At 40.7% G+C, this 17,608-nt stretch overlaps 1 protein-coding gene across 1 annotated transcript in view; it reads right to left on the bottom strand.

Moving 5' to 3' along the window:
* Nucleotides 1-17,608, bottom strand: part of LAMA4 (laminin subunit alpha 4) — a 102,664-nt gene that overhangs the window by 40,144 nt on the left and 44,912 nt on the right. The window contains exons 5-12 of the mRNA XM_062632485.1: nucleotides 15,922-16,136; nucleotides 11,883-11,978; nucleotides 10,409-10,560; nucleotides 10,150-10,260; nucleotides 6,699-6,810; nucleotides 3,601-3,768; nucleotides 2,652-2,845; nucleotides 685-801 (exon numbers count right to left, since the gene is read on the bottom strand). Of these exons, the coding sequence (XP_062488469.1) occupies nucleotides 685-801; nucleotides 2,652-2,845; nucleotides 3,601-3,768; nucleotides 6,699-6,810; nucleotides 10,150-10,260; nucleotides 10,409-10,560; nucleotides 11,883-11,978; nucleotides 15,922-16,136 (1,165 nt within the window). The remainder of the gene's footprint in view (nucleotides 1-684; nucleotides 802-2,651; nucleotides 2,846-3,600; nucleotides 3,769-6,698; nucleotides 6,811-10,149; nucleotides 10,261-10,408; nucleotides 10,561-11,882; nucleotides 11,979-15,921; nucleotides 16,137-17,608) is intronic.

Raw genomic sequence — 17,608 nt, 5'->3', positions numbered from 1 at the left:
CTATGACCAAAATAAATATGGAGAATTTTCATTCCTCTTAAACTATCTCAAAATTTTAATACAAAACATGAAAAAAAAAAAAAAAGCATCTTTGTTAAATCTTTCAGTTAGCAAAATCCCCGGTTTACTTTCTTCATTTTCTTTTCCTAGAAAGTGCAAACCCCTAAAATTTCTAAAAATATCTTACAACACCTTGTCTCATTCAGATCACTGGATATTAGCCTAGAGTTCCAGAGGAGGATTTCTATGAGGCAATCTGTTTACGTATGTTTAACGCTCTGACACTGGCTTGTTTTAACAGTGGTATCTGGGATCTTTAGCCTTCTCCTGTTCTCACTTGCCAGTGTGAGAAAAGGAATTTAGCATATAGTGCAGTCGTGTACCAGAGCATCTTCTGGCAGCTGCTGGTAATGAAATGGTTGAGAACTCCACAGCAAAGTCTTTCATTCAGCTTTGCCTCCAGTCAGGCATCCTTATAGTACAATTATTTTTCCAAAGCAGTAAAGTATAATTACAGAGCTTTTCATCTATGAAGACTTCTTATGCTTTTCTGAGGGAATATTCATCAGTATTTCATTGAAGCAGTGTGAAAAAGGAGATGTTTTTATTTAGTGGTCTACACACACAACTTAAAAGTTAAAAAAAACAGGACATATCATTTAAACAAGTCACGGAGGCACCTACCTTTATTATCTCACTTAATTCAGAGTTGACTTTTTGTGGTCCTGCCAAAATATTTGTGGCACTTAGCAGAATGCCATTCACTTCATCAGTCTGATCTTTTACTTTCTCGTGGTGTTTCTACAGAAAATGAGACAAGATGAAATCAAGCCCAATACTGTCTCTGTTGCTAAGACAGTGTTACCATTTTTATTAAATTTATTGAAGCTAATTCAAAAGACAAGGTGATGAACTAAATAGATTTTAGCCAAATTTGAAGTCTAAGTAAGTTTTTCCCAGACATCTCTAATAGCTGCATAATGTGACTCTTTGCATTTTCTTGTCTTTGTGAAAGATATGTTGGATATTTAAAAAAATTAATTTCATTTTATATTACAGCATGAACAATTATTGGAATGAAGCATTATTCTCTGCACTGCCAGGAGAGACACATTAAATGTGGATTTTTTCATAGTGGTCTGGAGACTAGTTTTTGATCTGGAAGTTTTTTAAAATCTACAGTCCAAAGATCTCTTTGCCTTGTCAATAGTAAAGCTGATGTGAACAATGGCTTGTACAGCATCTGCCTTCATTGTGAGTAATAATGAAGATCCAACTGGCTAAAAACAGTGAACAATGCGACTACACACTTCAGGCTTTGCTTCATAAATGTGAGACAAGCTGCAGCTTGGCACTGTAATTATGAAACAATGGAACAACAAAAGAGGCTTTGTACGTAAAGATCCCAAGCTGCTTGTAGAAGAATTCACACGTACAGCATGCCTGATTTCTCTATTGAATTATTAGACCTTCCACATCAGCTTGAACTTCTAGCACTGCAAGTTTCAAGAGCTATAACTCAGCCACTGATGCTGTGAAACCCAGAGGTCATCCCGAATTTGCAAGATTGTTCTCCATATCACAAAATCGTGCCCTAAACTCCTCTCCTTCAGTATCAAAACAATTTCAGCCACTGAAATAAAAACAGTTCTCTTTGTCATTTTGTTCCTTGCAGAAAAAATAAATGACAAGTTTTAGGTGGGACATTCTGGTGGGACAGAGTAAGAGTCACAAAATTTCTGGGAAGGGAAAAAAAAAAGTCTTTGTGTACTGCTGATGGATTGAGTACTTTTTTTGGCATAAGAGACCTGAAAATTCAATTTCCTCATCATCCAGATGGGATTTGAACCTAATAACATCACTTCCAGGCAAACATGCCCCACTTCAGTGCTGTGGGGGACAGGTCTCCTTTGAGCTCTCCTCTGGAGTGCTTTGTCATAATACTGAAAATATTAAATTGAACAGAGCATAAGGGAAAACTGCTATAGCCTTATAGCTAGGCTGCTTATCCAGCAAGTAGGAAACCTAGTTTCAAGCTATCTGTTGCAGAGCACTTAGAGCATGGGTTTGATGGGTTTGTGCTAGAAGATGCAAGGACAATTGTCTGCTTTTCCTGAAAAAGTGGGAATGCATTCTGTTTAACAAAAACTAGAGAGAAAGTTTGGATAAAACAATATGAATGCACTGAGCCCAGGGCATGAATGCAGTGCAGAGTCTTTTAAAATATTTTTTTAAATGGAATATAATTGCTTTTGTGAGCAGGAAATTCTTCCATGTTGTCAGTACATAATTGGTGAAACCCACCACAATATTTATAGCAGCCATGATACATGGAATTTTAAACTTCTTGGGTTTTGTTGAAACACACCTTCTAGTTTAGGCATTAGTATCCATTTCTCCCTTGGCCTGCAGAGACATGCTGTGCCAAAACTTGTCATTTGTTTTTGGTTCATGAGTAAATAATAGCTCCTTGTACCTCCACAACTTGTTTCGTAGAACTGGAGAATCAAATTCATCCCACTGAGTAGTCCAAGAAATTCCTTTTTGGTGTGATGATTCATGAATCTAAATTGTTTATAAGCTACTATTTTAAACACCAGCAGAGATGGAGTGTTCCAGACAAGAGTTATGATAAATGCACTGCACAGTACCTCACGCCTTTGAAGACTGGCTGTGTTTTCTTTATTTATATCATCCGTTTGTATAACATAGTTAAGCGCCTGGTCTAATGCCACCTGTAGGTCTGACAGCTTCACATCCTGTTCACTGAGCTGCTCCAACACATCAGATACTAGAGATCTGGTGTCGTTGTACCTCTCATGAAAATCTTCAACTTGCAGAAGCACTGTGAAAAAAATCAGAGGCCACTGATTAACCTGAAGCTTGGATTTGTGACATAACCCACTGATGCAATAATTTCTGTTGCTGTTATTGAGGGAACAGTAAAACACATTTGTTAAAAGCTTACTCGGAGGATCATCTACCTAGATTTTACTTTCCCACCCATTTTGGAAAGGAAAGATGCCTTTCATTTTAGTGCTTCATTTTAATCCCGTTAATTTCCCCTCTCAAGTAGCTATTCCTAAAAGAAACTAGATTTGGCTTTCCTTCCTCCTAATTTGTTTCTCATTCTCACAGTGAACCAGGCTGTTATGGAGAAGACAGTCCTTATTGTACTGGGGCTCTGACTCAAGTTCACCAAGCTGTGAGAATTAGGCTGCCACTCTTTCCCATACCAGCAGTTATTTTCTCTCTGCTGGAGTTTACTGTCCCTATGGCAGAGCTGGCAGGCGGGGAGGAAGACGTTCACACAAGCAATTCCAGCCATGGCATGAACGTTCCTAAGCAGCTATTGCTGAAGTGCTGCAGTATGCAGGCACACACAAGCACACACATTTTCTGCCCATTCTGCCATGGGGGTAGCAAGCGCCAGCAGAGACTTGGGGCAGGCATTTGGAAGCAGCAGCATCTTTGGCACACTAGTTGGTGCTTGCCAAGTGCCTGCTGGTCCTCCCCAGGGGCTCAACAGTACATCCAGCACAGCCCAACCCATGCCAGCTGCACATCAACATGTGGGTGAATGGAAAACTTAAAACTCACACTCCTCCGCTCCATATTCTTCCTCATGTGCAAGTTGCTTCTGATTAGTGAAAGGCTTACGGCTTCTGATCTCCTTCAGCATCTCCTCAGCCACACTCAGCTTCTGGGCAGTTTCTTCAGGGCTCAGCTCTTGCTGAATTGCATAGTAGTTCATCTTGCTGCTGATTTCTGTGGGAAAAAGGAGCACATGGTCAGTCCAGCATGGATACAGACAAGTAAAAACTGTGGAGTACTTTTGTGAATCCAGATCATGATGATGGCAAAATAAAGTTTTAATTGTGTTCTAACTCTATAGTAGATAATTATTATGTTTAATTCAGTCTTAAAATTAAACCTGTAAATAAATCACTCTTCCTGGCATACGTGAGGGTCTTGTCAGAAGAGGAGATTAAACAGGCATGGGATGTGTGCATTACTTGGCTTATTATGAGTTCTGTGGCATGTAGCAGGCTGGGGAATTCATCCAGGATTGCGATTTTTAAGTGTTGCCACAAAAATGTTGTGTTCATTAAGTAACAACAGAAGCAAGGAGACTGAAATAACCTCTTTTTCCATCTTAAAAAGTTCCTGAAGAGGTAACATATGGCTTCTGGCCTGGTACTGCCTTGCTGGTTTGGAGACAGATACTATTTCAAGGTTTTGGTCTCCATTCAAAAAACACTGTTGGATCACTGCAGCTGAAATTGAGTTTACCCTTCTCCAGTGTAGGTGTTACAAAATTTGCCCCTTTCTCACTGTGTTGTGAGTAGTTCTGGCTTGCGTTCATCACTACTTTTGTGGATAATCAGCGCTGGCAAAGCCTGCACTGTGAATATGTAAGATTTTTATAAAAAATAGATGTGTAATTGTGGCACAACTGATTCTTTGGCAGAGTATCCTTGTATGCAGTTTCTTGCTGGCTCCTGAGCTCATTAGTGAAGCCTTAAAGGCTCATACCAAGCAGTAACCGACCATGACCAGCAGCTCCATGGATTTCTTTTTCCTTTTTATGCTGGCACATGCATGTGTGCGTGTGCACACAGGCCTTCCCTTGAGCAAAGAGTGGCTTTCCTTCTACAAGGGTAGAATAGCTGTAGAAATAAAATGTGACAGATGGCCAGGGAGTCAAAGGCAAGATTTAGCATCACAGGGGTAAGAAGGTTGTAGAAATGTACATAAGTCTGGTCTCAGCCTGCCTCGTGTGTGTGATGGTATATCTTAACTATGTTTGTTGAAATAATGATTGAAGCACCCATGGAGATGAGGATAAGCAAGGATAACAGTTGATATGTTACTGCCCTTCCTTATACAAGTTGCCACAGAGCTTTCAATAATTGCTTTAAGACAGAGCTAATCAGATTTCTTAATCAAGTATTTCTATTGTAAAAGGACTGTTTAACCTCAACTGCCAGCTAGCCTTTCTATTCTGGTGCCATACACAGCTTTTGTATACTGTTGGCTTTGCCAAAGCTGGGGGAATTCAGTGTGCTCTCCAGCAGGATGGAGGCCTTCATGATGCAGGTGTACAGGGGATCGGTGCTTCTGAGTACATTTAGTTGTGGTTTTATTGCTTTCTGTAGGTGCTGAAGAAGAAGCTGCAACAGGTTTAATCTCAATTTCATATATCAGCATGATAATGATATGTCATAGGTATTCCAGATGAAGGTGGTTGTCTTTGACTAGGGAACCTTTTCTAAGTGCAGTTGTGCTTGTGAAGGTGTTCACTGTTGTTGTTTATCCTTTGATATATAGGGCAGTAAAAATTCTTGAAAATGCAAGAAGTTTTGCAGGTTCTAAATAATAATGAAAAAATCTTCATCTGGGAAGGTGTAAAATGCATACATTTACAGTCAGAAGAAAAGCTATGTTTTGAAATTTATGCTAGATATAGAGATGCTTTTATTGCTCTAGCGTGTTGCCCAAGGATGGACTTTCTAATTTTTATCTGCATCCCCTCACATCGTATTGACAGATGAGCAGGATACAGAGGCAATAGGTGACAGTTTGTCCCACATTTTAACATGAAAAAGCTTTTGTTTTCACTCTTTTCCTAGTTTTGGGAGATCTTCCTCATCGTGTTTACCTCTCCTACTGTGAAACAGCATCACCATAACCATTTCTGACAGCCTGCACCAGCCACACAGTTTACAATTCTGCCTTTCACATTTACGTTTAGAAGCAGCACTTTCTTTGTGGAAAAAGAAGGCAATGAGGATGCAGTTTTCCATTCTATTTCTGTATTTCAATCATAATAATAATAAAAAAGAATAAGAGGAGAACACTTAGTGTGTAACGCTCTGTAGATGTGTCTGGACCCAAACTCAATTGGAAATTCTGGTCAGACGAAGCAATAAGCAGCTTGAAAAGAAACTCACCACCACCTCCCACATTGATCTCGGGGAAGCAGTAACTTCACGAGTTTATTTATTATTCAGTGTCCTTTTCTGTTTAGAAGCATCTGCATGAAGTTATATGAACCCGCATAATTCTACTCAGCAACAGTTTGCTAAAAGGCAAAAAAAGATTTAAAGTAAAACACTCACTGGTGCGATGGCCAGAGTTTGTCAGCCTGAACTCACTGCCATGGGTTGAAAAGGGAAAGAACAATTTAAATAAAAATCGGTCTAGCAAGTCATATGGCCTCCATTGCTTATCAGCAGCATGGAAAAAGTGCACTTGCATGAACCTGCTGACAATTAAGGCATGGAGCACTCTCATGACCCATCCTGTGCTTGTGTCTGTGGTTCCATCCAGCCTCAGTCTGATACTAACTTTTTTTTCCTCAAGTGTATATAAATACCTTGAGCAGCTATTCAAACAAACAAAGGCTACAGGCTAATTTAGCTTGAAGTACTTCATGTAAACCTATTTACTATTATTTTGCTCTGTCAAAGAGAGAAAAAAGGAAGAGAAGCTCTTGTTCTGGGGGTCAGCCCATATCAGCCCATGGTATCAGTTGTCTTTTAAGAAAGACAAGTTTTTGTAATGGCATTGGAGGCTGCAGGAACCTCATGTGCGGATTGCTTTGCGAGAGTGCCCAAGTGCTGTGACATTTTTTTGCTGGAGGCTTCATTAATACATTCTTGACATTGAGCTGAACCAAAAAGAAATCTATTTACCTTGAATGTTATCCCTCATATTATTGAGCTGCTGCACAAGCTGAGTAGCACGGTTGTTGGTCTCCATGGTTTCCTTCTGTATCATTAGGCCCTTGCTGGATGCTTCATTTCCCTATGAATAAACCATGGGAGCTAAACATTAGATTTCTTTTCAGATCCATATGCACATGTGAGGATGAACAGTGCAAACACACATTTTGCCTTCTCCTGATGTGCATGTAAAAGTCTCTTTATCACATAAAGTGGCATTTACAGAGGTGTTTGAAGTGAAGGGCTGTCTGTCTTGTCGGTATTTGCAGAATTGCAGAGTGAGAGGTTAAAACCTTTCCCATATTTATCCATCATTTGCTGCAACCAAATTGCCATAAATTATGTACAGTTGTGAAACACCCATCTGCTGAGTCTCCTAGGCATTCAGCAGGACTGGCTTATGTTGCTGGATATGGTGTTTCCTGAGTAAGCATATAGACTGAAGAATCAGCTCTCAAGCTCACAACCATTTTTAGATCAGTGTCTCCCTCAAGTGAGGTCCCCAACTCTGCAATTTGTTAAAATTAAGAAAAAACAAGAGGATTCAAAATACGAGAGCAGAGTGTTTTGCCTCCTATACTATATGATGTTGGAGGGTGTATTCTGCATTGTGTTCCTTTACATGTACAGGAAACAAAGGGAAACATAGCTATTTTTCCAAGAAGGTCACTGACTTTTGGAGTCCTTAGACTTAATTTTCACTGGTATTTTCCAGGAAAAAAATTGGCTGCTGTGCCATCAATGTTCCTAGACCCCGTGTAAGTCTGCACCACATGCTTGCCACTGGTAAGCTGTTTGATTCAAGGTCCCTGTTAGGGCTGCATGAGCAGAAATTCCCCTTGTAAAATTAGTTTCTGGACTTGGAGTGCCGTAACACTTTTCAAGCCGGAAGATGCCTGGCTGTTGGTGTGCTCGCTTCATACTTGTTTAATGAATCCTGCAGCAACTACAGAGGACACCGCCGCTGCCCCTCAGCCCTGCAGGGCTCAGCCGTGCCTTGGCTGCGGGCTCAGTCCCAGCCAGGCTGCGCCGGTCCGGGGAGCCGGTTTTTTCTCGGGGTGTGCAGAGGCACCAGGTGGCGCTTGAATGCAGGGTCAGGGCCGCCAGAGTCTTCCCAATAAGGGTTTATAGAAAGGCTTTAGTTTTACTGCTGTTTTACTTGGATTTTTAGTCTTTGAAGGGCAAATTGCTTGATAGCTATCAGGGTTTCTTGTGAATGCTCTATTGCTCAGCATCACCACTTCATGCTTATTTTAAGCAACTTGTTACTGTTTTTACACATACTTGCCTTTTATAATGCTCCTTCCTTGCCAGATTTTTCTTTAACACATGGGAAATTGCTCAAACAGGTTTGCTGATTGATTGCCATGAGATCGATGGGATATACACCTGCTTGACTGAGGGGTGCTCTTAGGGACCTCAAATTCCCACTCATTCATGAGTACAAAGACTCATCCTGAAATTACTAAGAGCCCCGGAAGGAAAAATTCTCAGCTCTCCCAAGTCTCTGCCAAGCATTCAGGTTTGAGCTATGTGCCGTTTTACTCTGAGCTCATCCCAAACAGACTCAGGTAGTTGCAGATCACATGTACTCATTTAGCAGAACGATTTGTTTACAGTTGGTGCATTCATCCTGCTTTTGGGGTTTAGATCAGAATCTGCAGGAATCTCTCAGACACAGGGATGTGCACGTGGAATGCTCTAAATGGAAGATGCATCTCTGCAAAACCTACTTAAGGCTCTTGCACCGGTTTTCCATGAAAATGCCATGAAAGAGCAAGAAGTTCATTATATTCAGAGTTCTTACTGTGCTCTTCCTTCCACTGTGAGAGTCTGGGGCCATTATTTCCATGCCTTTAGAAGCAATTATAAGTGTTTGTGTGGAATAAGCAGTAGAGATAGATAACCAGAGAAAAGACCAGAGGGAACCCTGAGTTCATTGGTTTAGGAACAAACTGAGAAATGAGCTGAGAAATCCCCAAGTAGTACTGAAGATGACAAAAACATTGTTATCCAAATTCACTAGATACTCCTAGAAAACATAAATCCTTAATCATCCTGTCTACCAGCTGAGGCATGTGGGCTGTGCTGGATTTTCACAGGTACAGAGGAGGGTGTATGTGTGAATTGGTTTAATGAAACCTCCTTTGGACCCAGGCATAATCTGTAATACCACAGTGTCTTTTCAGCTAAGTAAGTGCAGATTAAAATCACCCAAACCCAAATTTTCTCTTCTACCTCTCTATACAAACCTTTCTACTCTTCCCCCCCCACCCCCACTTGCTCCTGTATTTGAGTTTTAGTGTAAGGTATAAATTTAATTTGTCTTGTGAAGGAATTGGTAAGTCAATATAAGGATGGCCATTTTGCAGTAAGTGTCAAATATACACTAGTCCTACTACAGCTATGGTTATCTCTGAGAATAGTGATGTATTTCACTAATATATATCTTAGCAACAGAAAGATGTTTAATGATATCTCCTTCAAATAGAGGAAAAGCAATTTTGAGCAGTATTTCTCTCTAAACATATATCATATCAGTATTCTAGTGTGCAGTGAAAGTATTACGTGTGCTGAGAGTAGATAAGCTCAATTTTATAGCCTGGCAAATGAATGTAGATGCAGCATTTATGATTACAATTGTGTTAAAGCATGTTTTGAGTGCTGAACAGACTCCTATCTCAGTGTGTTCATGAAAAGCCTTTTAAACTGGCACTTTTGTAATATATTTTGAAATGTCAAATTGGGGCTAATTTAATTATGAAAGCATACATGTAAAAGAGATATAAGTCAATCTGCATTAGTTTAGTATTGGTTACTTTGCTTAATTAGAAATCAAAATAGAAAGGCAGTCTGTGTATCTCAGATCAAATGTTGTGTAAGGTGGTAGGTGGGATCTCAGATCCTGAGGGGAGGATTTTTGTCACTGGTGACAAACCCATGATCACTTTCACCAGACTTTGGCCCTACATTCTTCCTGTTCTGGGAAGACAACTTCTTAGGTCATTTATGCTTGTAATTCAGAGCTAAAGTAAAGTAGAAAGTTTAGAAATAGAAAATAGAAATAGAGAGTTCTCCCAGCTATATTTTAGGGCACTACCACTCCTTTTGTGGTACCTAGAGGTTCAAACTGGATGTTAGGAAACATTTCTTTACTGTGAGGTGGTCGAACACTGGAAAAGGCTTCATAGAGAGGTGGTTGATGCCCCATGTCAGTCAGTGTTTAAGAGGCATTTAGACAATGCCCTTAATAATATGCTTTAACTTTTGGTCAGCTCTGAAATGGTCAGGCAGTTGGACTGGGTGATTGTTTTAGGTCCCTTCCAATTGATGCTGTTACAGTATAGTAAGCGCTCACTCTAGCATGCAAATATGGCAAGCTGCAAACCATCAGAGGTCTGGCAGGGGGCTATAAACAAACCTGTTCATCAAGTGTTGCTGCTTCTCTCAGGAGATCATTCATTTCATCTGCAGCATCATCAACCTGGATGGTCCAAAGCACAGCATGGTTCTTTTTGTTGGACATTGCTGCCTGTATATGGGGGGGGGGGGGGGGTGAAAGTCAGTGCATCTGAAAACTAATGATTTATCTTGTGAGGGCAAGGATAGAAATTTACAGGAAGGGAGTAGAAATTCATAGATTAAAATTACATAAAAAAAAGAGTCATCAATATTTGTACCTGGAGATGGGTTGTAGTGAGGTTCAGGTCATTCAAGCGCTTTTGAGCTGCAACACCTGTAGAAATGCTCAGTAAAGTCGATTTGCTTTCATCGATAGCCAGAACTGCTAATCGGATGTCATCTGTCAAATCCCAAATACATTTGTCACAGCCTGATGAGAAAATAAGAGAGTATCATTTTTCTTTAGTGTTTGTGTCAGTTAACAGCACATACCTTGAATTCACATTATGGTGATCTTGCCCTATAGTGTTTCCTTCTCTTTCTCACTGATGGATCCTGATGGATACCCATTTTTCTTTCTCTTTTCATCCACCCACTTCCGAGGTCCCACAGTGCAGTCATGACACTTCCAGCTGAGCAACAGCAGCTGGGGCTGCTCCAAGAGGCTGCCACAGCGGCTCCATAATCAGCAGGGAGAGAGAGGAGGTATTTCCTGGCTATTCCCTAGAGGCTGTGCATGTTTGTTGCCTGAAGGACAATAGATGAGGGTCACAAAACCAGCTTCATTTTGTCAGAAGCCTAAACTCTGTATTTAAAACTTAGTGGTATGAGAAACAAGGATGTCCAGCAGATGGACTCTTGGCTGCCTATTTGATTAGGAAGGCAACTTGTAAAAACACAGTTCTAACGTTTGGAATATGCTTGCACAGAACTATATCCTCATACCTGCGGAATGCTTGCAATACTACCTTGTTTTTAGTGACATTTGTGCCACTACTAAATGCAAGAGACTTAGGTGAATGTGAAACACTGATTCCTGCATAATTTTTTGCTTGATATTTTACAGTCGGTATTCTTGATGGCATCAGCTCCCAAAAGTTTTCCTTCTGGTTGCACTTCCAGGCACATGACCTGTCTTCTTGGGAGCCAATTTAGGAATCCATATGTGTGACATTTTACTGCATTATACTGTGTAATTGTACTAACATTTGAAAAAACCATCAGTGGTTACCAATTATTACAACAGAGTGCTTCTGGAAACTCCCCAGGCTTGCTGTCTTTAGAATAGGGGAGATGATAGTGGAAAAGCAACTGATTGATGGATATATGATGAATTGCCAACAGCAACAATTTATACTAGATGTACAACTAGAAAACCATAAATTACGTGCAATATGGCAAAGGTAGAGTTGTGATGGCAGCTTTTAGGGACAAGATATTATTTTGCAGTAACTGCATCTCAAAGTCTGTTGAAGTAACTTAGGTGATATGCGTCTACTGCTCCGCAGTTTGTACCTTATCATTCAGCCTGTATTGGAGTTGGATGTATGCATGTACTCAGTCAAGCAAGTGAGAACATGTTTAAATACTCATTCATCAGGGCATTGTGCATATTCACATGTTTGAGTGCACTGTGAGACCAAGGTCAAAGTGCTTAGCCCACTAGAGAACTGAGCCCTTAAGTTAGTATTTGTAAGCATCTAAATACAAGAGCAATATTAATATTTAGTGTCCTCATGATAGTCTTCTTACTGATGGTTGGGCAGTCTGTGCCAGTAGAAACTTGAGGACTGTCTGCGAGGCATTCTCCCGTCTGGCTGTCACACATTCTCCCTCCACAGTTACATTCTGGGGGAAAAAGAAGTGATTTTTGAAAGAAGCAGCTTCAAAATATAAAATTCACCTTTCCCCTCCCAAGACTAGTGAAATGATCGTACGTAGGATTGTGCATGGATAGTCCAACTAAAATTGAGGACTTTTTGGATTGATTTTTCCTTCAGTATGTAGAAAAAGGTGGTTTTTGCACTGCTGTCAGATTGGACCAGATAGAAATGAGAGGTTGGAACCAGAACCAGAAAGCCTCTGCTGAAATGAGTTGTTCAGAGTTTCCTAGCTGGTCACAAGCAGAGGCAGTGAGGCCAGAGTTGCATCATCTGTGCCGTTGGATTAAGAAAAGTGGTACAAGTAAAGTTATTATTAGTTACAAATGTCTCCACAGCCCTGTGGAATTTATCAATGCTGTGTCAGGCTTTCACTGAATAAGCTTTCCAGCTATCAGGGACTGATAGTGGACTCCAATTCCATCATCAGCTTGACCATATCAAAAAGTAAATATCTCCTAGCACTTACAATGAAGAATAAATGAGGTTTTAAATTTTTTAAAACTTGAGTAATCTACATATTGATTGCCAGCACAAATGGCTGTTTAAAAAGTATAATTTTTAATCTAAAGTGTCTCTTTCAAGGTTTAACTGGCCTTTTATAATATATTATTTTAAAGATTACAATATTCTTGGAACACTTGGATAGAATAACAAAAACTCAAACAGAACCTAAGAACAGCAGTGACTTATCTGGAATTTGTTTTGCTCTTGTGATTCATGGTTTCAGCAGTATTTCATATAACAAAATTGTTTACTGCCATTTTAATGCAGCCCATTCATTGTTCTCTATGAATTACCCTTGTATTTGCATTCCACATTTCACATTTGAGGAATTTTCAGGGGAAATGTGTAAAACAGCTTCAAAGTCAACACAGTGGACTAACATTGGAATAATCCTGTGTAAGTGAACTAGTCTGAGTCAAACTACTCAGTTTTTGTATTAACGTAAGAACAGAATTTGGGTTTTAATTTTGTGGGGCCATCAATATTTCGACCTCACCACAGTCTGTGGGAACTGGCTGCCTCACAGATTTAGGATCTACATTTTTTTAAAACACTTTTTATTTCTTTTGCTAAGAAGTGAAAGAAAACACTCGGTTGAAAGCAGAGATTTCTCTTCAGCTGTATCACAGGATCTAGGCTATTCCCAGGGGCAGGATTACAGTTGCAAGATGAAAATTTGGGTGAGACTGGTGCTCAAATTTTGTCTCCATATTTAAATGGGTAACTCTTAATTTGCTATACAAATGCTTATAGTAAATTAATTTCAAAAGTAGTCCTGACAATTTTTTCATCTGTTTAGGAAGTCCCATATTTTTAGCAGGGAATGAAGATTTCAATTTTACTGTGGCTTACTGCTGGAGAAAGCTTCTAAATTTACCTTTATTTCCAAGGAGCATTTGTGAAAAGCTTTGAAATGAGACTAAAGGACATGTGGTTAAAAAATACATTGAAAAGCAGCTGAAAACTACTGTCCACAGCTACACAGGTTTTTATTTTTTGCTCAAAAGAAGGAAAAAACAAAGATGATCTTAGCAGAATCGAGCTGTTTGCTCATTTAGTTCTCTTGCATTTTTTGTACTATGTACTGTTTGAGGTGCTCTGTGGAAAACATGTATACAGACTCTCGTTTCTTACTTTAGTTTGTTTATTGTATTTAAAAATAAAATCTTTTTTTTTTTTTAAAAAAAAAGTATTTGTCTTATTTCAGAATCAATATTTTTCTAAATAAGAGTTCCTAATTGCTCCAAAACTTGCCTTGTAACCCCCCCATATAGTTTGGATATCATGGATGTATTGAGTGGTGCTCGCCATCTACACAATCTATGTCAATACAACACATTCTGGTGTGCAGCAGATGAAACAAGGAGTGTATAATTCTCTGAAGCACAATACTTCAAATTCAGGATTAGCTAGTCAACCGCAAGATGAAATTCACTCCTAAATAGAGCAAAGCTGCACCTTTCACAACATATTCAAGTGCCCAGGCACTTTTATTTTTAGCAAAGATCAAACACTACAAGGAAATCTGCTAATGAAGAGAATTACCAAGATGATTTATAGTCTGCATGAAAGATCTCTATAGGGAAGTCTTGTACACCATGAAATCCCACTTACACTGTACCTCAGAAACATAAATAATACCAAGGCATTCTGCCTCCAATTCCTTAAGGGTGCAAACCAGAACTATACTGAGGTTATGAAAACTGGGCTTCAATTTAGAAACTATGTTCAGAGATGCCTTCCAAAATTATGTCTTGTATAATCTGCTTAGACACTGGGAATGCTCTGTAATCCTCAGACTTCTGGCAAAGCTATTCTTAGCTATTTGAAGTTCTGCTTTTGCCCACTGCCAGGGCATGATTACTGTGGTTTGCTGAGTTGAAGTGTTGGGTGCGTTTCTCCTGCCTCATGGCATTCAGGAGCTGCAGACTAGATCCTGTCATTCCTCACAGGAGAACTGCAGGTGAATCATCTCTGCTGAACTGAATTAGACAGTGAAATGCATAAATAAGGTTTGCTTTTGCAACCTCAAAACCCCAAAGATGTTGAATTTCAGGCATGTCTTGGGTGCCTAAATTCAGGCAGGAGGTCAGTTTTGGGGCATGCTGTTCCATGCAGCCAATGTCTTTTTGACTGGTTAGGATACCTAGGATAGGCTTTGGGGATTACTGTGCGTGAGCACCATCTCTCCCTGTTCAGCCTAAATGGAATTTAAGCATGTGACTTAGTGATGTGAATTAAATCCTGGAGGTGGATGCTCGCAGGAGTATAAAACCAAAAGGGACCACTAGTGGCATCATTCATGGTACCCTACAAACGGAGACAGCAGCACAAAGGGCATTTGACTGCAGAGCATACTCATGACCTTCCAAACAAGTCCCAAACACACCTTAGTACTTTATAGTAAGTTAGTAAAAAGCAAATTCCAAGTGTACAGTGAGTTGCAAGAAGGACATAGGCTTGACCAAGACATTGCTAAGGCTGTGAGACCTATAACTTTCTGTACTTTGAGATCCTGGAGCACTTCAGAGGCCCGGGTTGGGTAAATGCTTCAGCTGTGTGTTATCCTTGAGTCAGGCTGAGAGCTAGGAGAGATCCATCTCCTCCATTTGTGCTGTGGTCCTTGAGGGAAGGGCCCTGGCAAAGACATTGGGAAGGAGCCCCAAGGTCTTTGCTCTGAGCACCTGCATTTTGCCTTGAGCAGTGGCTATTCCATGGTGCTTTGAAAGCAAATAAAATCTTGTCTCCCAAAGCCAAAGCAAGGACAAAGGACTTGAGGCTAAAGTCCTATTTGAATCAAACTCCATGTAAATTAGGAGAACAGGTATATTAGAGGATGTAAAGATCTGTGATCCCGCTGTGTGGGTATGTTTTGGTAAGATCCTCTGGGCAGCACTTTACCAGACCCTGGAGGTACAGTCATCTCTAGTGTGGAAATGCAGAAATCAGCAAGATTACACAGACACGTGGGAAATGCAGAATAGGTTACCAGTGTGAAAACCAGCAGAAACTGAGCAGGGATTGGGTCAGGACAGGAAGGACAAAGTCTTTAAGCACCTTCAGTGTTTAAAGTGAAATCTCTACCCAAAGAAAGATTAGAGACCCTTATTTAAAATAAGATGCAGGGCACAACAGTGTCTACATTCATCCTCCCCAGGTGTTTGAGGTGTTTGAGTCTGGGGTCTGAGACTTCCTTCTGGGCAATGGAAAGAGCAAAAGTGCCTGGGATGATTCAACTGAACAGAAATGCAGGTTATCCTGACACGTAGGTAGCCAGGAGCACAGCCTGCCCCCAGGGCCACAAGTGTGTGATGACTGAATCAGGCATCTCTGATCTCTGAGGGGTCATCCATAGACCATGCTGTGTTTTGCTTGGCTCTGCTGCACTAAACCATAGGCAATACCTGTGCAGTTTTTAGTGAATCTGGCATCCCCGTAGTAACCCGGAGCGCATCGTTCGCAGTTGAACCCGGTGGTGTTGTGCAGGCAGTTGCGGCACTGGCCGGTCACTTCATCGCAGTCTTCAAAAATCAGGTTTGGGTCCGAGTTGCCACTGCAGTCGCATTTTTTACAAGTGCTTCCAATTAGCAAAGGGTTCCCATAGTAACCAGGGGCACATCTGAAAGGAAGAGCAAGCCCAGTGACGATGAGAGGTGGCATTCCCGTCCGCAGTACCCTTTTTTCTCTGACCTTATTTATGTCACCAGGAATTGATAACCATTGGCAGCTACCAACAGACAGAGGGCAAATTATTTCTGCAGAGGCTGTTTTGTGCTCTTATCTTAATCTGTACAGTTATATATTTCTCCCTTCTTGAACACTCCTGGTATCTCAATCACATCAGTCTGCATTATGTTGTTTCAGTGTGTCTTTAGCAGTAAAATGATTTGTTCCCCATTGTTTTAAAGTTTGTGACAGAATGACCTTGGCAGAGAGGCAGCTCTGGTGTTTATTTTGGTGTCTTTCAGCTTTGGATCTCACCAGCTATATTGTGTTATATAGGAAACTGGGGTAAGAGACTGCCATTTCATGATGCTGAAATTCAGAGGAAGTTGAGACTTTATTTCAATTATAATACACGTAACAAAATGTTATTAATATTATTATATATAAAGAGGTTTATATAAATGCTTTTATGGTGAGGTGCTGAGATGGTTTCTGTTTTTTCCAAAACGGAACAGGCACTGAACCAGCTTCCATTTTCCAGATTTGTTTGATGTTAGCCTAATGGCTGAGAGCAGCCACCAGCCTGGGGGGAGGATTCCTCTGTCGGTTTTGCAGAGGAAGAGAGGGAGGAGGGCAATAAACACCACAGGGGAGGTCTGAAATGGGTCCAAATTGCTTTTTGTCTTGTCATTTTTGGGAAGCATTTCAGCTGAAAACTTGCTACATCTTAAAATGGATGAGATACTGAAACTGTGGTCATTTTTCAAAGTCCAGACAAATGAGCTATATGTAACATTCCTGGGTAACCAGTGGCCCTAGACTAAGGCTTCAGGTACTAGATTTGGTGTCATTGTTTGGAAAGAAAGGAGAGGGTATCTATTAAAGGATTTTCTGCCAGTAGCAGGGAGAGTGCTTAATCCTACAAGCTAGAGGAACTTTTACAGAACAACCTAGTGAGGCAAACAGAGCTGGTACCAGAGTGGGCATGGAGCAGCTCACGAGTTTGAAACAAGGGCTTCACTGGAGGAGCTGGTGGCTGGAGCAGTATGGAACAGTGGCTGGTGGACTGGGGGGGTTAGGGATAATGCACGCTGTTCATGGTGTCACTGCAAGGTGGCAGGGGGGTCCATGACCCAACAGCCTGGGGCACAGAGATCAGGGACTTATACCTCACTAGCTGGGAATGAAGGATTACTGCAGGGAAAGGGATAACTAGCTGGTGTAGGAATTGCTGACTGAAGAAATCAGAGGATTGAATAGTTGTTGCAGTGATTTAGGTAAGGAGGAGTTATTGTACTTCATCCTGTTTTATCACCCTGTTGTCCTGGTCTTTTCTTCATTCCACAAAGTCCTGTTTTAAGATGCTGTTTGTTCTGCTGTTTGTGGGTGGGAAGGGTGAGTTCTCAGGCAGGTTAGTTTAATTTT

Source organism: Pezoporus occidentalis, unplaced genomic scaffold (genome assembly GCF_034315485.1).
Source record: "Pezoporus occidentalis ecotype Australia unplaced genomic scaffold, CSIRO_AGI_Poc_V1 ctg39, whole genome shotgun sequence".
Classification (NCBI taxonomy): Eukaryota; Metazoa; Chordata; class Aves; order Psittaciformes; family Psittacidae; genus Pezoporus; species Pezoporus occidentalis.
Note: the sequence above shows the minus strand (reverse complement) of the source record. Positions and strands in the feature narration are given on the sequence as shown.